General features: G+C 49.4%; 1 protein-coding gene across 7 annotated transcripts; it reads left to right on the forward strand.

Annotated features, from left to right (window-relative positions):
- The first annotated feature begins 463 nt into the window (after positions 1-463).
- On the forward strand, positions 464-19,769 carry LOC115078166 (ubiquitin carboxyl-terminal hydrolase CYLD-like). Of its 7 annotated transcripts, XM_029580893.1 has the most exons (17): positions 503-729; positions 815-881; positions 3,637-4,142; positions 4,817-5,113; positions 6,960-7,065; positions 8,073-8,147; positions 9,469-9,746; positions 9,859-10,027; positions 10,451-10,592; positions 10,839-10,961; positions 11,208-11,299; positions 11,801-11,864; positions 12,091-12,223; positions 14,683-14,791; positions 15,350-15,468; positions 19,031-19,247; positions 19,399-19,769. In XM_029580893.1, the coding sequence occupies exons 3-17, from the start codon at positions 3,690-3,692 to the stop codon at positions 19,581-19,583; spliced, it is 2,562 nt and encodes an 853-aa protein (XP_029436753.1). In that variant the 5' UTR covers positions 503-729; positions 815-881; positions 3,637-3,689; the 3' UTR covers positions 19,584-19,769. The 7 variants fall into 7 exon arrangements, with proteins under 7 accessions (XP_029436757.1, XP_029436753.1, XP_029436754.1 ...); XM_029580897.1 differs by lacking the exon at positions 815-881 and having other exon boundaries at positions 464-570; XM_029580894.1 differs by lacking the exon at positions 815-881.
- The last annotated feature ends 322 nt before the right edge of the window (positions 19,770-20,091 follow it).

Here is a 20,091-nt window from a genome sequence, read left to right on the forward strand (position 1 = left end):
AAAATCCCAAACAAACTTTGTTGAGTCCATCAGTGTTAGGTGTGCTTTTTATATCTATATCTATATATTTTTATAATAAAGATCAAACTTTGTTCTCTCTATTTGTTCTTGTATTTCCGTAGCGCTGATTCCCTTTGGGAATTGATATAAAACGTCCCTTATCATATTAAAAAAAACCCAAAACGAGCCCTTTGATAAAAATCTGGAGGCAAATCACTCAGGTAAAGAGATTTGCTGAGAGAGAGAGAGAGAGGCCGTATCATAACATAGGACGGGAGGCCACAGGACAGCGATCAGCTGGGTGCATCCTCCCCAGTGCACGCTGGGACTTGCAGTTTCCTGCTTTTCTCAGCCGAGGCCAGGCCCTACGTGCAGATTCATCTCATGCATATTCATGAGGGATAGCCTGAAAAGCCCGGAGTGCAGGGCCCGGGAAGGGAGTAAAGCCCGGAGTGGCTCAGCCCCAGGGGAACGGACGGGATTTGGGGCAAGCGGCAGCCCAAGCTCTCATTTGCTACCTGGCTCCCTCCGCCGGCCCCTGATTGGTCGGGGCCTGTTCCGCCCTGGAAGGTAGGGAGGAAGCAGGGGTGCAGGAAGCCAGCTGTGCCATTCTCGGAGAACATCTGGGCCCCAGCCACTTCCTGGCGCGCGGCGGGGGGGGGCCCCCTCGCGCCCCGAAAAGTGCAAGTAACCCGTGCAGCCTTTTTAATCCCGAGCTTTCTCTTTTGGGTGAGAGAAGGCCGGCAGTGGAGGGGGGGGAGGGGGGGGAGGGCGGTCCCTCCGGCTCTTTCTCACTTGTGACTTCCTTCTGCAGGTCCAGGAGAGGGCAGAGAGGTGGGGGAGCGCCAGGAGAGGAGGCGATGAGAGGGCGGGGAGGGCAGGTGAGCCCGGCGCCTTCGCCCTTCTTTGCTTTCCTGGGCTTCCTTCCTTCCTTCTTGCTTTGTTTATTTATTATCCGCTTATAACGCAGTCCCGTGCCAAGTGGGTTTACAAAACAATTCGGTAAAAACATCAAATAAAACGCAGCCATCGACTTGCAACAAAAGCTCCTGAAACAACAGCAACAAAAAGTGTAAATCTCCTGTGAAAGGAGCTGAGCTCCTCCGGCCGCTGTGAAGGTGGAAGGAGGGAGTCCCAGCTCCTGTGGCCCGGGCAGGAGCTGACAGTAAGGCTGGGAGCATAAGAAACCAGCACTCGCCATTAATCAGCAAGAGCGTCCATTTGTAAAGGTTTCAAAATCATGAAGCTAAGACTTCCGATTGGATCCGGGCTTGCACGGGACTTTGGTTAAATAGAGGAGATGCAGACTCCCAGGGGAATCCGGGTAGGATTAAAGGAGGGCAGGAAGCTGTCCTGCGTGTAACCCTTTAAGATGTGAACTGGGAAGACCCTAAATAAAAAGTGAATAAAAGAAGGTATTGGACTAAGGTCTGATAATCATGATCTAGGATGTGCCTTACATGACTTAAGACTGGTGTGATATAATATCCTGTTATTAGGGTACAGCCTACTGGTTAAAAGGATAAATGTGGACTCTTAGCACTGAAATAGGGGGTGCTGCAGGGCAGGAGTGAGGTGCATAGGCAGAGCTGTGTGTGAGGGTCTCAGTACTGGAATAGCAGGGGGTGCTGCAGGGCAGCAGTGAGGTGCATAGGCAGAGCTGTGTGTGAGGGTCTCAGTACTGGAATAGCAGGAGGTGCTGCAGGGCAGGAGTGAGGTGCATTGGCAGAGCTGTGTGTGAGGGTCTCAGTACTGGAATAGCAGGGGGTGCTGCAGGGCAGGAGTGAGATGCATTGGCAGAGCTGTGTGTGAGGGTCTCAGTACTGGAATAGCAGGGGGTGCTGCAGGGCAGGAGTGAGGTGCATGGGCAGAGCTGTGTGTGAGGGTCTCAGTTCTGGAATAGCAGGGGGTGCTGCAGGGCAGGAGTGAGGTGCATTGGTAGAGCTGTGTGTGAGGGTCTCAGTACTGGAGTAGCAGGGGGTGCTGCAGGGCAGGAGTGAGGTGCATTGGCAGAGCTGTGTGTGAGGGTCTCAGTACTGGAATAGCAGGGGGTGGTGCAGGGCAGGAGTGAGGTGCATTGGCAGAGCTGTGTGTGAGGGTCTCAGTACTGGAATAGCAGGGGTTGCTGCAGGGCAGGAGTGAGGTGCACAGCAGAGCTGTGTGTGGGGTCTCAGTACTGGAATAGCAGGGGGTGCTGCAGGGCAGGAGTGAGGTGCATTGGCAGAGCTGTGTGTGAGGGTCTCAGTACTGGAATAGCAGGGGGTGCTGCAGGGCAGGAGTGAGGTGCATGGGCAGAGCTGTGTGTGAGGGTCTCAGTACTGGAATAGCAGGGGGTGCTGCAGGGCAGGAGTGAGGTGCATTGGCAGAGCTGTGTGTGAGGGTCTCAGTACTGGAATAGCAGGGGGTGCTGCAGGGCAGGAGTGAGGTGCATTGGCAGAGCTGTGTGTGAGGGTCTCAGTACTGGAATAGCAGGGGGTGCTGCAGGGCAGGAGTGAGGTGCATTGGCAGAGCTGTGTGTGAGGGTCTCAGTACTGGAATAGCAGGGGGTGCTGCAGGGCAGGAGTGAGGTGCATTGGCAGAGCTGTGTGTAAGGGTCTCAGTACTGGAATAGCAGGAGGTGCTGCAGGGCAGGAGTGAGGTGCACGGCCAGAGCTGTGTGTGAGGGTCTCAGTACTGGAATAGCAGAGGGTGCTGCAGGGCAGGAGTGAGGTGCATTGGCAGAGCTGTGTGTGAGGGTCTCAGTACTGGAATAGCAGGGGGTGCTGCAGGGCAGGAGTGAGGTGCACAGCAGAGCTGTGTGTGGGGTCTCAGTAATGGAATAGCAGGGGGTGCTGCAGGGCAGGAGTGAGGTGCATGGGCAGAGCTGTGTGTGGGGTCTCAGTACTGGAATAGCAGGAGGTGCTGCAGGGTAGGAGTGAGGTGCATTGGCAGAGCTGTGTGTGAGGGTCTCAGTACTGGAGTAGAAGGGGGTGCTGCAGGGCAGGAGTGAGGTGCATTGGCAGAGCTGTGTGTGAGAAGTTCTCAGTACTGGAATAGCAGGGGGTGCTGCAGGGCAGGAGTGAGGTGCATTGACAGAGCTGTGTGTGAGGGTCTCAGTACTGGAATAGCAGGGGTGCTGCAGGGCAGGAGTGAGGGGCATTGGCAGAGCTGTGTGTGAGGGCCTCAGTACTGGAATAGCAGGGGGTGCTGCAGGGCAGGAGTGAGGTGCATTGGCAGAGCTGTGTGTGAGGGTCTCAGTACTGGAATAGCAGGGGGTGCTGCAGGACAGGAGTGAGGTGCATTGGCAGAGCTGTGTGTGAGGGTCTCAGTACTGGAATAGCAGGGGGTGCTGCAGGGCAGGAGTGAGGGGCATTGGCAGAGCTGTGTGTGAGGGTCTCAGTACTGGAATAGCAGGAGGTGCTGCAGGGCAGGAGGGAGGTGCATGGGCAGAGCTGTGTCTGAGGGTCTCAGTACTGGAATAGCAGGGGGTGCTGCAGGGCAGGAGTGAGGTGCATTGGCAGAGCTGTGTGTGAGGGTCTCAGTACTGGAATAGCAGAGGGTGCTGCAGGGCAGGAGCGAGGTGCATTGTTGGCAGAGCTGCGCGAGGATGATCTTTCTCATTTCCGTGATGATTCTTCTGTCCTTGCCTCCTTGCAGGTTACACTGAGGGACTCGCTTGCCTCTTTTAAGGCGTCAAACAGTAAAGTAACATGTCTGGCCCCCAGCGAGCCCGGGACTCTGCACGCTACTTCATCGCCACGAAGGACACTGTGGGCAGAGACGAGGCCGAGGAAGCGGTGAAGGTCGTGCAGGGCGCCCTGCTGCGGCTGGATGCCGACGACTCCCGGAGGGGCTCCCGGCGCCCCCCGTATCTGAAAGTCCTGGACACAGAGCAGACGCTGAAGCTCGACCTCCAGGCCCTGAAGGAGATCGGGGACCGAGTGGCAGAGCTGCTGGAGCCCGTCACCAACTGCGAGGAGCGCCTGGCTCTCGTTGACGACGAGCCCCGGCTGCAGCGGCTCTCCCGCATCCAGAAGGGGGAACGCGTGCGGGTGCAGGTGACCTCTTCCTCGGGGGATCGGGTCCTCGGCGTGGTGCGCTACAGGGGACCCCTCGGAAAACCTAAGGGCGACTCCGCGACCTTTTTTGGAGTGGAGTTACTGGTGGGTAAAATAATCCGCGGAAACGGGCAAACGCTTCACCTGTTTGCACCCAGGCAGAGAAAGGCGAACGCTGTGCGATGACGAAATGGAAGGGGAATGGCCCGCAAGGTTCCTGTCCCCCCAAGAGGCTTACGATGGGAGCTCGTGGAGCAGTGGCAGCTTCTCGCAGACAATTCTGTGAGGATCAGCCCTCGCTTTATGTCTGCAGATTTCTTATTTGGCTTTTTAAAAAATGTCATGCCTTGCGGGAATATTGGCATCTTTGAAAAAACTTTAAATTTATTCAGCCTGAACCCCGCCCACTCTCGGGGAACCCGGAGTGGGTGGGGCGGGTGACGCCGCGGTGCTGTTCGTCACCTCAGGAGGCATTCTCAGGGCGTGGCGGGGGAATGGTCCCAGAGCGACCCCGGGTAGAGGGAAGCATTAAGGGAGGGGTGGGACTGATGTGTCTGGCGAGGCCCCCACCTCTTATCGTGATAAGAAGCGTGCCAGCAGTCACTGCATCTCCTGCAGGTTTGAAACAAACGGGGGAGGGGGGGCCTCTCTTTTGGGGAAGGGGTTGATTTCTTTAGCTCCTCGAACCTGCTCCCACTTCTCTTCTGAAGTCCAAGGTCTCGAGCGCGTCCGTGACGGGTTTCTGCCTCGCTTACGTTTTCTCCTTTCCCCCCCGCCAGGGTTCGGCTGCTGGCAGGGGCTTCACAGACGGGTCCTTCCAGGGCAAGAGGTTCTTCTCCTGCGAGGAGAATTCGGGCGTCTTCGTGCCGGTGAGCCGTATCGAGCCCGTGGGCGGCCTGGAGGGCCCCTCCAGGTCCCGCGCTGCTGTGGGCGCCCCACGGGACCCGGACGCCCCGCTGGAGGAGGGAACCAGGGTGGTCTTTGAGATGGAAGGCAACTTGCCCACGGGGTCTGTGGTCTTCTGCGGCCACCTGCCCAAGCGAGCTGAGACCGGCGTCGTCGTGGGTCTCCTTCTGGTAAGACGCTCTCACTCCCCTCCCCCGCCACGCTCTCACCCTGCGAGGGCTTCTAAGTGACTCCGGCCACTTTAATAATTCTGCGGCGTTTTCTTAATGTCACCCTGAACTTTGAACTTTGAACTTTGTGAAAACCATTGTGCTCGCTTCCCCATCCCTGGCTCTCCACCTTAAGAACATAAGAAATTGCCAAACTGGATCAGACCAAGGGTCCATCAAGCCCAGCATCCTGTCTCCAACAGTGGCCAATCCAAGCCATTATTGCTTACTAATTAATAGCAGTTTATGGATTTCTCCTCTAGGAACTTATCCAAACCTACACTAAGTGCTGTAACCACATCCTCTGGCAATGAATTCCAGAGGTTAACTATGCAGTGAGTGAAAAAGAATTTTCTTTGACTTGTTTTAAATGAGCTGTTTGCTAACTTCATGGATTGCCCCCTAGTCCTTATCTGAGAGAGTAAATAACCGATTTATATTAACTTGTTCAAGACCTCTCATGATCTTAAAGACCTCTATCATATCCCCCCTCAGCCGTCTCTTCTCCAAGCTGAACAGCCCTAACCTCTTCAGCCTTTCCTCATAGGGGAGCTGTTCCATCCTGTTTATCATTTTGGTTGCCCTTCTCTGTACCTTCTCCATCGCAATTATATCTTTTTTGAGATGCGGTGACCAGAATTGTACACAGTATTCAAGGTGCGGTCTCACCAGGGAACGATATAGAGGCATTATGACATTTTCCGTTCTATTAACCATTCCCTTCCTAATAATTCCTAACATTCTGTTTGCTTTTTTGACTGCTGCAGCACACTGAGCCGACGATTTCAATGTGTTATCCACTACAAAGCCTAGATGTTTTTCCTGGGTGGTTACAACTAACATAGACCCTAACATTGTTTAACTACAGTTTGAGTTATTTTTCCCTATATGCATCACTTTGCACTTGTCCACGTTAAATTTCATCTGCCATTTGGAAGCCCAATTTTCCACTTTCACAAAGTCCTCCTGCAATTCCTCACAATCCGCTTGAGATTTAAATTCTCTGCATAATTTTGTGTCATCCACAAATTTGATCACCTCACTTGTCATACCCCTTTCCAGATCATTTATACATATATTAAAAAACACCAGTCCAAATATAGATCCCTGAGGCACTCAACTGTTTACCCTTTTCCACTGTGAAAACTGCCCATTTAATCCTACTCTGTTTATTGTCTTTAACCAGCTTGCAGTCAACAAAAGGACATCACCCCCTAATCCATGAGGTTTTTAGTTTTCTTAGAAGCCTCTCATGCAGAACTTAGTTGAACATCTTCTGAAAATCCAAATACACTACATCTACCGGTTCACCTTTATCCACATGTTTATTAACCCCCTTCAAAAAAATGTAGCAGATTTGTGAGGCAGGACTTTCCTTGGGTAAATCCATGCTGGCTGTGTCCCATCAAACCAGGTCTATCTAAATGTCTTGTGATTTTATTCTTTATAACAGTTTCCATGATTTTTCCCAGCACTGAAGTCAGGCTCACCAGTCTATAGTTTCCCGGATCACCCCTAGATCCCTTTTTAAATATCAGGGTTACATTGGCCATCTTCCAATCTTCAGGGTCATTGGATGATTTTAATGATAGGGTACAAATTAATTGAAATAGGTAAGCTGTCATTTATTCCATCCTGGAGCTTTATCTCTCTAGCGTGCCCTGATGTTTTGCTTACCCAGCCAGTACCGGGGTAATTGAAATCTCCCGTTATTACTGCACTACCAGTTTGATTAGCTTCCCTTTCTCTCTCTCTCTCTCACCCCCCTCTTCCCCTTTTATTAATTTTTTTTCTTCATGTGGCATAGGACCAGCCCGTAGGTAGCTGGGACGGATACTGGAAAGACAAGAAAATCTGTGAGATCCCCTCGCCGGAATACGGTATCCTCTTACCGCGGCACAAAGTGCGCAAAGGTGAGATCTGCGGCACGGACGCTTTCCCGCTTGCGTGCCTGTCTCTGTCTGTCTCTCTCTCTCTCTCTCGCCCTCTGCACTCGCACAGGGGGGTCCATCTCATAGGCAGAAACACAAGCTGGAAAAAGCCCATCCTGACTTCTGAGTTACTGAGGGTCATTGTTCAATTGTCTGTGTGCAGGGCCAGCCGTGGTCCTGCGCCCCACTTTCCAAAGTCGGGTACGCGGGGGGAGGGGGAAACGGGTGCAGGAATCTATACCTGCTGGGGAGTGGGTGTAAGTTGTACCACCCTCCTCCCCCAGCCTCCAGGAGTATACTCGGAAAAGTAAACTCTTACGTCATGTGCCACGTGTCCTTTAACCTGCATTATAAGCCTATAAGACCAGATGTTATGCATATTAAGTGCCTTTGGAAATGGCCCCCCCTCCCCCACTCCACCACCTTCAACTGTCTCTTTCATGCATATTCAAACTTATGCGAGACATAACTTGTAGGAGACACAAACTTAACACATTTATTGCTAGCTCTCCGAGGGCTAGCAACAAATGTATTCAGTTAGGACAATAAAAAGATATTGTCGCTTAACTTTCACTCCTATGTATCTAAATTGAGTTAAGGTGGGAACCTCAGTAGGTTAATCAAGTTATAAAAAAAAAAAAGAAAAGAAAAGAAAATCACCCCCCCCCCCCCCCCCCCCCTCAGCTATGAATAAAAGAGCTGCAATCTGCACTTTGTCCACATGATGGCGCCATCGCTCCACCGATGTCAAGATATTTCTCTGAGGCAGGGAAAGGAAACATCTTATCCATCAAAGAGGACAGGGAATTCAGATCTGTAAATTCCTGTGGCTGTGCTTAGTCCCGTAAGCTGCCGCATGCTGGGCTGAGAGAGGGCTGTGTAAGAGCAAACCTTTGCATGACCTGGGTAGTGGCGGCCACGGGAGAAGGAGAGGTTTCCCTGTACTCATCACTCGGTGACTCAGGGCCGTGGCTCTGCTTGTTTTACAGTTCCCGGCAGAGGTGAGAAGAGCCCCTTCCTCTCCCGCGGAGGAGCAGATAAGCCCCAGCAGAACAGACAGAGGGGTGAGTTGATGAGGGTGAGGGAGTCTCCCCCCCTCCCCCACCCACACCCCCATTATAGATTTTTTTTTTTTTTGCCTACTATCCTCCCTCTCCAAGTCCATCACTGCTCTCCCCATTTTTGCTTCTTTACCCTCTTCACCTCTCCCACCTGCTGTAACCCAGGGCGAGCAGATGGCAGCAATTTTTATTATATAAGACTGCCAGCCTGGGCACTCTCTCCCTCTGCCCTTCTCTCTCTCTCTCTCTCTCTCTCTCCCACTCTGCCCTTCTCTCTCTCTCTCCCACTCTGCCCTTCTCTCTCTCTCTCTCTCTCTCCCACTCTCCCCTTCTCTCTCTCTCTCTCTCTCTCCCCACTCTGCCCCTCTCTCTCTCTCTCTCTCTCTCCCTCACTCTGCCCTTCTCTCTCTCTCTCTCCCCACTCTGCCCTTCTCTCTCTCTCTCTCTCTCTCTCTCTCACTCTGCCCCTTCTCTCTCTCTCTCTCTCTCCTTCTCTCATTGTCTCCTCAAATGGCAGCGCTGAGTAAACAATGTCTCTATATAACTAATTTAGCTGCACAGCAACCGTGATCTTAAAAGTAACCTTGTGCATGTCTCTTACGTTTTGAGGCCTGGGTTGGTTTTGCACCGTCTGGTGAAATTTTACCCCTCCTGTGTCTACAAAGGGTTTGATAACCATTTTCCTCCTCCTTTTCTTCCTCCTCAGGCTGAGGCCTGAAACTTGGGAAAAGAGACACCTTAAAGGCACTCGGCTCTGCTTCAAAGGGGGGGTAAAAACCTAAAAAAACTTCAAAGAAAATGTGTTTTTTGGGGGCAATGCAGTCCTTGCCCTTGTTGCACTGGTCCCGCTGTGATCTCCATGGGCCTAGGGAAGCTTTCCTTGACGAGCAAGTGGAAGGTGTCCTGGCCCTCAAAAGAATCCAGCTGGAAAGGAAAGGGGACTGGGGAATAAGACCAGACGGGGAGGTGACCGAGCCGGGAGCCGGGCACGCTGCTGTTCTGAGGCATTGAGCTGATACCCCAAGTCCTACCAACATGGCTCTTCCTATGCTTCTCCCTGCAGGTGGCCCAAAGAGCTCTATCCCCCAAACTATCGCCCTCTCCCTCCCTCGAGCACATTGGGCAATGGGAAATTGAGGGAACTCTCTTGGGTTGATAATCCGGTGCTTTCTGATCGTGGAGCTGCTGCGAGCTGTCCCTGTCTCCTGCTGTAGCTGACTTCTAATTGGCTAATTGCCGTCATGTTCCCTCTGAATGCCAGGACCTTGCTTCTCCCCCCCCCCCTGCGCCATCCTGTCATTCATCTCTCATGTCTGTCCTGCAGGTGCTGAAGAGGGCCTGCTGCTCACTGAAAGCTTGCCCGGGGAGCCCCCGCTTCCACCCGCCCTGTCTCCAGCCTCCGAGGAGCGCCGGGCCTCCCCGAGCCCGCGGGCGGACAGCCTGCTGCCTTCGCTGGGACACGGCTCCCCGGCTGAGAACCCGCACTGCCCTCCGCTAGAGATCAACTCCATGGTGGAGGTCCATGACCCCCCCATCTTCGGGGTGATCCGTTGGATAGGGGAAGTCTCTGATGCCCCGGAGAAGGTAGCTGGCCTGGAAGTGGTAAGGGCACGTGCTGTGTGGTGGCGGTCCAGTGACCTGGAGGAAGGGGCGTAGGCCCAGAGCATCGGTCTCATGCCTCTCCGTTGTTTGTTTTTGTCTCGGCGCTCTACAGGAGGATCCCATGCCGTCGGGTTGCACGGATGGCACCTATAGGGGATCCCGCTACTTCCACTGTGCCCCCAACAAGGCTCTCTTTGTCAAGCTACGACACTGTCGGCCAGACTCCCGATTCTTCTCCCTGCAGTTCCCCGACGATCAGACCATGAGCTGTAACTCCGTAGGTGGGTATGGGAGGCAGTAGAACTCCAAGTCTGTATACAGAGGTTCTGGAACTCCAGAGATGGATGTAAGGGGCACTGGAATTCCATAGTCACGGGTATATGGAGGTGCAGGAACTCCGTATATGAGGGCACTGAAACTCCATAGGTGGGTATGGGGGAGGAGGCACTCTGTGTCTAACTCAGGGCATGGAGAAAGCTGTTTATTTGCTTTTAATTATTATCCCAGAATGCATTGGGATGAGGAGCTGTAGAAAAATCAGGCTACAAATTCCAGAGATGCTGAGTTGAATAGCAACGAATGGAGTGGGGTCCCTCTCCCCCTCCCCATCCCCCAGTCTTTTTATAATGCTTACTTTTACAGAGACCCTGTGATAGACTTGTAACATTCTTGCATCTCCCCTCCTTTCTCTCTCCCACCTTCAGCATTCAGGGACTACACAAGTGAGAGGGTGGAGGAGGACACCCCCCCAGACACAGGGCCTGAGGGAGGAGAGCGGCTCATGGGCTGGAAGAAGGGTATCCAGGGCCACTGCAATTCTTGTTACTTGGATGCCACACTCTTCTGGTGAGTGCTGGAGGACCTCCATACCTTAATCCTTCTTCCTCTCTGTATCAGTTTCTTTCCCTATTCAGTTTTCTTCTCTTCCTTCTCTTTTTTTTATAGTTATCTTCCACTCTCTGTCTTTCTGTTATTGGCATGGTCTCCCTCTCTCTCTCTTTCTCTCCATCTGCTACTTTCTCCCTCTGTCCAGCTCTCTCACTTTCCTCTCTCTCTCTTATTGGCTTCATCTCTATTTCTCTTTCTCCACAGTATGTTTGCCTTCTCTTCTGTCTTGGACACCATACTCTTGCGCCCCCAGGACAAGAACGACAGTGATTCATATAGCACCACACGAGATCTCCTGCGCACCGAGATTGTCAACCCCCTGCGCAAGTGAGTGCATAGGTGCGCCTTCTCTCCAGTCGACTGACTCCATGTCCCTCTGACTAACAGTACATGAAGCTTGCAGAGGGGGAGATGGTCTGGGAAGTGGAAGACATGATCCAGAAACTGAGCCTAACAGCTCACAGCATTGCCTACTTAGAAACTGGGCCAGTCCCTATAATATATTCTTGAGTTTTGCACACTGGAGGGCAACACTCCCCCCATCTTTTTTTTTTTTTATTGTCCCCTCCCTAGGAATGGCTATGTTTGTGCCACCAAAGTGATGGCTCTGCGGAAGATTTTGGAGATGGAGGGTCGATCTTCGGGATTCACCAGTGAGGAAAAAGGTGAGAAGATTACTGAGGAGAGGCATTGAGGCTGTCTGAGAAAGGGGCAGAAGACATAATGCTCTACAGTATTCTCCCCTTTCCTTTTGACCTCACAAAATACTCTTGCTGTCTGGGCCTTTTAGAGAAGTCTATAACTGGAGCCTTATGAATGTTAGAAATCTTCAGAAGGATAGCGGTGTTAGTCTGGTGTAGCAAAATTAACAGGAGTCGAGTGGAACCTTGATAGACTAATTTATTAAAGCATGAACTTTTGAGGACAGAGTCCACTTCGTCAGATGCATCTTGCTTTAATAAACTGGTTAGTCTATAAAGTGTCATTCGACTCCTGTCATCTATGAATGTTGAGGAAGTCTGTGACTTGGCTGGATATCTTCTGACTAAAACACATTTTCCCTCCTCCCCCTTAATATATAGCATGGTAAAAAAATAAAAATATTTGATCATCTCTCAAGCCTCTTGACATGGCCTCCTCACCTAGATTCTGCTCTCTCCACACAGACCCGGAAGAATTTCTCCATCAGCTCTTCCAGGTATTGAAGGTGGATCCACTCTTTAAGATCAGGTATGGAAGGGAGTCTTGTGGGACAGTGCAGGACTTCTGTTGTGAATGTTCAATCTTCTCTCTCCCACCCACCCCCCTCCTTATATCTCTATCCCTCCAACATCATCTGTCTCTAGGTCTTTCAGTGCGAACCTCTTCTCCTCTTTCCAAAGAGCTTGTTTTTCTCCTTCTGCCATCCATACCCCATTCTCTGACCCTCTACCCATCATACCCTCACTCTCATCAGGTCTTCAGGGAAGGAGCCCCATGGTTGCATCTTCTACCAGATTTTCATGGAGCGTAAGCAGTCTGTCAGCATTCCCAGTGTCCAGCAGCTTCTGGAGTGGTCACTGGTCACCAGTGACCTTAAGTTTACAGAGGTGAGAAGTCACAAGTCAGTGGAAAGGGCTAGCTTTACTTCCTCAAATTGCAACATCTTTAGAAGCCTGTGAGCAACAGATTCAAATTCCATTCTGGTCAACTTATTCTTTTGAAGAAGAAAGGGGCTTAGACAAATTTGTGGTGTGCTACTCATGGTAATTGATCAGGCTTTCTGCAGCTTGGTTGACTTTTCCTGATTGACTTTCTTTGCTTTCCTCACACCAATTGCATTTTGATTCAAGATCCTTGCAAGGATTGCTTGAAGCTACTAATTATCACTGTTCTTGCTACTGCTCCATTTCTCTTCAGCTTCTCCAGGATGTCTTCCACTCACAAACTTCCCTTCTCCATCCCTTAATGGTGGAACCAGCTCCTTGCCTCAACTGGGTATCTTCTGCATTGTTAACTCTTTGGCCCACAGCTGAAGTCGAAGTGTTCACACAAGTCATGTACTCAAGAGAGTGAGAGATGAGGGAGGAATGCTACTCAAACCGGGTTAGTCCTGACATAAGCCAGTCTGCCAAGTTTTGTGCACTTATGGGCTGCAGAGTTGCAACAAATATGCAACCAGAGCACTGAAGCATTGACAAATTTTTTTCTGCAAAATATTATTAAAGCTAAATATCAACCCGAGGTGATGTGGAGAGAAGAACCAGATCCCTCCCAGCCCCATGTTCTTATGCTTCTACATGGAGGAGAACTGAGTATTTAGAACAATCTGGAAATTTAGATTGTTGCAGCTACTAATGCGACTACCAGGAAAGATGCATGGGGATATCGACACAGACCAACGAGTGGTACTAATATATTTATTATAATCCTGTTTATATAACAAAGCACAAAATTAGAATCTACAGTAAGCCAGCTTCATACAGAAATTCCTTAGTTTGGCCAGACACAAAGAAAAAAGAAAGTCTACGTTGGGTCAATAGTCGGTTATTGTCGCTGTTGTACTGTGTGTTGCTTATTTTTTTCACACACACATAATTATTCTAGCCATTTGTTGCACAGGCCACATCGTGTATTGGCAGCCAAAGATTTTTCTTATCCTGAAGGGCCATAAAAGAATTTATAACTGGAGCTGTCCTCATGCTACTCATTGCCCTATATATATATATATATATATTGGGGCAGGTACACTGACAATCCAGGCAGGATTCACTGGGTGGGAGTTCAAAATAAAGCTTTACTGTAATTCCTCTTAAAAAGAATCAATAGATGCAAAACATAAAGCGTCCAGATACTTCGTGTTCCCAGATTTACATGAGATGGTACCTGAGGTCCACGAAGAATCCCATACTCCAACCTGGCAATGTCCTGGGCTTGGAAACTCCATTGGGGTTTCCAGATGTCCTCCTGTTTTCTCCCTCTGAACTCCTCTTTAAAACAGATGCAGATACAGCTCTTCAGGAGGAAAGGCCGGCCACTGAACGCAGTGCTTACAGCTCAGGGCAAGGAAAGGAGGCAGAAAACAGCTTCTCTCTTAATGGAAAAACTAAATCTGTGATCAAGACGCTTCTCTTCTGTCTGCAGGGTCACTGTGGCCTCCTCTTGAACTAGGCAAAGAGGCACTCGGCTCTCTCTCTCCCTCTCTCCCCCACTTCTGGGGACCTGGCAGGGCAGTGTCTCTCCCTGTCTGTGCTAAGCTGAGGGCCTAACTTGGAGAGCACACCAGAAACGTTCCTCCTCCTCTGAAATCAAATCTACACTGCCCCGCTCTCACAAGGGCTCAACCCCCTCGTGACCTGGGAGATCATCATCCAGAGGCAGCCTCCGGGGAGGAATGCTGTCTCCATTTAGGCTGATATACATCCTAAGAGCTAGGAGACAATTAGTGGCTGACCAAAGATCTAGCCACACTTCCAATTAGCAGCAGAGATTCTTTGATCCGTGGCTTGGCTGAGCTCTTCTAGTAGCGGATTATCTTTCTAAGGAAACAGGGAGTGATGCCTCTGCAGGCATATGTGGGAGAACCATCTCTCTTGCTTGAGAATACACTGTCCTTGAGTTAATCCTGCAGCTGGTTAGCAGGCTGGAGGGAATTACATTTTTGTATGTGCTTGTTAGATCTCCATGTTCCATGCCAAATGTCCTTGAAGCTGTTTGGGTATAATTTCTTTTGTCTTTGGGGAAAGTAACTGTTCGTGACGTCACCTAGAAGCCTTAAATTCTGTACCGGCACAAAGCCAAGGGCATAGCCTGGCCATCCTTAACCTGACTGGCCAGCCTCAGTAAACTGATGGTAATCTAATGCTCATGTCCATCCAGCACTGAGCTAACCCTAACAAGATTACCCTCTTGAGATTTCATGACATCGGATTAGACAGGGGCATTCTTTCGGCCCCCACCAGACAACCCTCTAATTAGGCTTTCATGGTAATGATAAAGGACTAGCCTTGGGGAAAAGACTGTGTTCCGTGCTCCTCACGCCGTCTCCGTCCTTCCCTTCCCCCCCCAGGCCCCCTCCTGTCTCATCGTTCAGATGCCTCGGAATGGAAAGAATTTCAAGATGTTCGCCACCATCTTGCCCACGCTGAAACTGGACATCACCGACCTGCTGGAGGAGAGTGAGTGCCTCTTGGCGTCCCCCATGCTCCGCTCAGCGTTTGCTTAAGCTGGTGTGCCTGGGATGGGGACGGGGAGGAACAGCCAGGACTTTTGTCAGCCTTGAAAGCCAAGAGGTGGCAGAGTCGATGGATGGACTGGAAATCATTGAGTTAAGGAACAGAAGGACAGACGCAATGGACTGACTGGGGAATGGATGGAGACAGATGATTGTTAAAGTTCTGGATAAGTGGTGGATGGATTGGCGAGTAAATTGGTTGGCAAATAGGTGGAGATGATGGATGAATTGGAGAAGGGTTGGACAGAGAAATGATTGGTAAATTTATGTTTCTGATGGATGGATAAGATTGGTGAATCAATGAACTGAAAGATAAGTTCGTAAGTGAATGGATGGATTTGCTGAAATGATGCCTGGATAAACTGGTGAATTAATGGATAGAGTGAGGTGGGGATGAATGATGGGTGAACGTATAGATGAATTCATGCGTGGAGGGGGTGGGTGGGTGCATTGGGAGGGAGGTGACTGGATAGAGCCCTCATTCTCTCTTCCTGACCCCCAGCTCCCAGGGAGTGCTGCATCTGTCAGGCATTGGCCCTGATTGAATGTAAGGATTGCTACGAGGATCTCAAAATTAACCCTGGTGGCATCAAACAGTACTGCATGGTGTGCAGCAAGCAGGTAAGGTCCTGAGATGAGCCTTGTACATGTCCAGTCAGAGACACCATACTTGTGACTTCCAAAGAACCTGTCCACCCCGTTCAAAGGATATTCCCAAGTCATGGGCGGTTTGATAAAAGTTCATTTGGGCTTGATATTTTCACATGTGCGATTGCTCTCCATTTTTGTCATCCAACATTAATCTTTTTAAGAACATAAGAAGTTGCCATACTAGTTCAGTCTAAGGGTTCATCAAGCCCACCATCCTGTTTCCAACAGTGGCCAATCCAAGATAGAAGTACCTAGCAAGTACCCAAACATTAAAAAAAATAAATAAAAAATGCCATGCTACTAATGCCGGTAATAAGCAGTGGCTATTCCCTAAGTCATCATGATTAATAGCAGTTTATGGACTTTTTCCCCAGGAACTTGTCCAAACCTTTTTTAAATTCAACTATGCTAACTGCCTTCATAGCATTCTCTGGCAACGAATTCCAGAGTTTAATTGTGCGTTGAGTGAAAAGAACTTTCTCCGATTAGTTTTAAATGTGCCCCATGCTAACTTAATGGAGTGCCCCCTAGTCTTTCTATTATCCGAAAGAGTAAATAACCGATTCACATCTACCCGATCTATACCTCTCATGATTTTAAACACCTCTATCATATCCCCCCTCAGCCGTCTCTTCTCCAAGCTGAAAAGTCCTAACCTCTTTAGACTTTCCTCATAGGGGAGCCATTCCATCCCCTTTATCATTTTGGTTGCTTTTCTCTGTATCGTTTCTACTGCAATTATATCCTTTTTTTTAAAGATATTTTCATCCTCAACAGCTCCAATGGGAGAGAGGATGGTGGATGACTGGAATGCCCTTTCAAAGGAGGTGGTGAGGATGAAAACAGGATACAAACTTGAGAGGACACGGGATAAACACTGTGGATCCCTAAAGGGTAGAGGTTGGAAATAAAGAGGAGTGTGCATGGGGGTGACCTGAACGGAGCAGCAGTGGAATTACTCCCATTTACTGCTTAGCCTTGATGCTTGTGGTGCAACTGCAATCTTGCTTCTCCACTTCCATGGCGGGGATCGGGGAAGAGGAATTGGATTCAGACAACAGCCCACGCTGGGCCTTGACTTTTTACGGTCTGGGGTACTGATACGCAGTCAGGGAAGAAGCACAGGATTGAGACCAAAAGCAAAGCACATTCAAGCAGCAATGTCTGATTGTAAATATTACTGCCCTTAACATAGGGCTTGGGGGTAACTTGCACAGAGCAGCGGTTACTACCTTATTAAACTTGCTGAGCAGACTGAATGGACCATTTGGTCTTTTTATGCCATCATTACTATGTTACTATGCGGCGACCAGAATAGTGCACAGTATTCAAGGTGCGGTCTCACCATGGAGCGATACAGAGGCATTATGACATTTTCTGTTCTATTAACCATTCCCTTCCTAATAATTCCTAACATTGTTTGCTTTTTTGACTGCTGCAGCACACTGAGCTGACGATTTCAATGTGTTATCTACTATGACACCTAGATCTTTTTCCTGGGTGGTAGCTCCTAATATGGAACCTAACATCGTGTAACTACAGCAAGGGTTATTTTTCCCTATATGCAACACCTTGCACTTGTCCACATTAAATTTCATCTGCCATTTAAGAACATAGGAATATAAGAACCTGCCATACTGGGTCAGACCAAAGGTCCATCAAGCCCAGCATCCTGTTTCCAACAGAGGCCAATCCAGGCCATAAGAACCTGGCAATTACCCAAAAACTAAGTCTATTCCATGTAACCATTGCTAGTAATAGCAGTGGCTATTTTCTAAGTCAACTTAATTCATAGCAGGTAATGGACTTCTCTTCCAAGAACTTATCCAATCCTTTTTTAAACACAGCGACACTAACTGCACTAACCACATCCTCTAGCAACAAATTCCAGAGGTTAATTGTGCGTTGAGTGACCCCAATCTTCCAGTCTCGCAAGGCCCTTGTGCAATTTATCACAATCCGCTTGTGATTTAACAACTCTCAATTTTGTATCATACGCAGATTTGATCACCTCACTTTCCAGGTCCCTGAGGCACTCCACTGTTTATCTTTCTCCACTGAGAAAACTGACCATTTAAGCCTATTCTCTGTTTCCTGACTTCTAACCAGTTTGCAATTCATATTGCATTCTATCCCATGATTTTTTAGTTTTCTTAGAAGTCTCTCATGAGGGACTTTGTCAAACGCCTTCTGAAAATCCAAATACACTACATCTGCCGGTTCACCTTTATCCACATATTTATTAACCCCTTCAAAAAAATGTAGATTTGTGAGGCAAGACTTCCCTTGAGTAAATCCATGCTGACTATGTCCCATTAAACCTATATGTTCTGTGATTTTGTTCTTTATAATAGTTTCCATGATTTTTCCCAGCACTGAAGTCAGACTCACTGGTCTGTAGTTTCCTGGATCGCCCCTGGAGCCCTTTTAAAATATTGGGTTACACTGGTCACCCTCCAGTCTTCAGGTGCAATGGATGATTTTAATGATAGTTTACAAATTTTTACTAATAGGTCTGAAATTTCATTTTTTAGTTTTTAGACCCCTGGGGTGTATATACCATCCGGCCCAGGTGATTTGCTATGCTTCAGTTTGTCAATCAGGTCTACCACATCTTCCAGGTTCACCATGATGAGGTTCAGTTCATGTGAATCATTTTCATTTATTAAAAAAAATATTAGCTGACTAAACAGAAAAGGCCTGGGTGCCATATAAAAAAACAGACTAGACAATAACATAAATAAGGCTTACTGCAGAATGCTGTGATGGCGAGGAAGCTAAACCTAACCCCAATCAGAAATAAGCTTATTTTAAACAGGAAGACTTTTAACAAGCTTCTAAACATTTTTACACAATCGCAGAGTCTAAGGTCCATATGGAAAGAATTCCATAGAACCGGACTTGCAGCAGAGAATGTGTATTCCCTTATAAGACGAGCACTTTTTAAAGATGGAACATCAAGGAGGCTTCGTGGAGAAAATCTTCGCTGACGTGGGAGGGTTGATACAATGTCGACAGAGCATTCATCACCCTTGAAAAATGTTACCAGCACGGGTATCTCCCCAACCTCATCATTACTAAACACCAAACCATAGAATTCATTTAGTCTTTCCCCCAATTATTTTTCCTAAGTGCCCATTGAACCAGCTCCCTCCCCCTTTGTGAAGGGGCTGATTGAATAACAGTAGTCAAGTGCATCCAAGCTGGGTTATAAACAGGGGCAGGGATCAGTTGTTCTCCACCTCCGTTGAGGAAAGAGGACAAGGGGTCAAGGTACTAAACTGCAAAAGAAAGATTTAGGTTAGCTGTCAGGAAAGTCTTTCAAGCTTTTTATGGGATTCTTGTCCATGCCTGTGGACCTCAAGGAATTGTCCTTCTTTCCAGTTACTCTAGAGTGAGAGCAGCGTATTGTGGGAAGGAAGGAATGTGCTCTTAGCTTTTGCAGGAGCGATCGCAGAAGGCTCTCTCATTTTTATTTTTAATTTATTCATTTTTTTTTTTTTTTGCCTTGCATCGGCCACTGGGGCACCAGGTCCACTGTCATCGGAGCAGGAAGGATCATGAGCCACAGAGCTTGCAGCTGCCCGAAGAGCTCCTGAGCCAGATGGCTTTCCTCAGAGTTGTCCCACGGCAGACCATGCGGCTCTTTGCTGTGCTGTGCATCGAGACCAGTCACTATGTCGCTTTCACCAAGTACGGTCCTGGTGAGACAGACTGGAGCTTCTTCGACAGCATGGCAGACCGAGAAGGTGAGGGCAGAGCCCCTGCTGGGTCGGGAACAGGCCCTCGTGTGCTTCTGCCACCCCCTTTTTTTCAGTCTCTGTTTTGTGTTCTTTCTCTGAGTCTCTACCTTTCCTTTCTGTAACCATCGCATTTGTTTTTTTTTGTGTGTTCCTGCAGGAGGCCAGAATGGTTTCAACATCCCCCAGGTCACGTCCTGCCCAGAGGTGGCCGAGTACCTGCGCATGAGCCCCCAGGAGCTGCAGGCCCTGGACCTGAAATCCATGCCCAGCTGCGCACGTCGCCTGCTCTGTGATGCCTACATGTGCCTGTACCACAGCCCCGCCCTCAGCCTGTACAAATAACCAGGAGCGCTGAACGTCTTGGAGAGACTGGGCTACGTGTCCTTGGGGCCTTTTCGCCGTCGTTGGCCATTGCGGCTAGCTCCGCCTGCCTTTGTGATGTCACCACGGCAGAGCTCAGCTGCTTTGTGATGCTATCGGGACTTGTGCAAGCTGCTTTCCAGCTGCTGCTCCCGTGGCCGTTGTGTGCTCAGGTTGTAGCAGAGGGAGGCCTTGTCAACCCCTCACTTTTTGCTCTGTGTTGTGCAAGCCTGGGATTTCGGGGGGGGGGGGGGGGAGAGCAGCTGGGGGCCAGGAATGGATGTTCTTGCTCAGATGCACACTGGGTCTTTTAAAGTTCGTTCGAGGCCTTCTCACGTGAACCGATGTGGTGGGAACAGGAGAGGCTGCAAGGGTGGCCTGAGTGAAGTTTATATGCTTCTTTTTTTTATACTAAAATTCAGTTAAAACTGAAACTGGGTTGTGTCTAGTTTTGCATGAGCTCTATTAATTGATCATTCCCCCCTCCTTG

The sequence above is a fragment of the Rhinatrema bivittatum genome, chromosome 16, assembly GCF_901001135.1.
Source record: "Rhinatrema bivittatum chromosome 16, aRhiBiv1.1, whole genome shotgun sequence".
In the NCBI taxonomy this organism is placed as follows: domain Eukaryota; kingdom Metazoa; phylum Chordata; class Amphibia; order Gymnophiona; family Rhinatrematidae; genus Rhinatrema; species Rhinatrema bivittatum.

What these genes read in the sequence shown, in the direction of transcription:
- LOC115078166 (XM_029580897.1), top strand. Translation starts at nt 3,690, where the DNA reads ATGTCTGGCCCCCAGCGAGCCCGGGACTCTGCACGCTACTTCATCGCC. An exon ending in TTGGATGCCACACTCTTCTG is followed by an intron (nt 10,593 to 10,838) that starts GTGAGTGCTGGA and finishes CTTTCTCCACAG; the next exon opens with TATGTTTGCCTTCTCTTCTG. An exon ending in GATCCACTCTTTAAGATCAG is followed by an intron (nt 11,865 to 12,090) that starts GTATGGAAGGGA and finishes CACTCTCATCAG; the next exon opens with GTCTTCAGGGAAGGAGCCCC.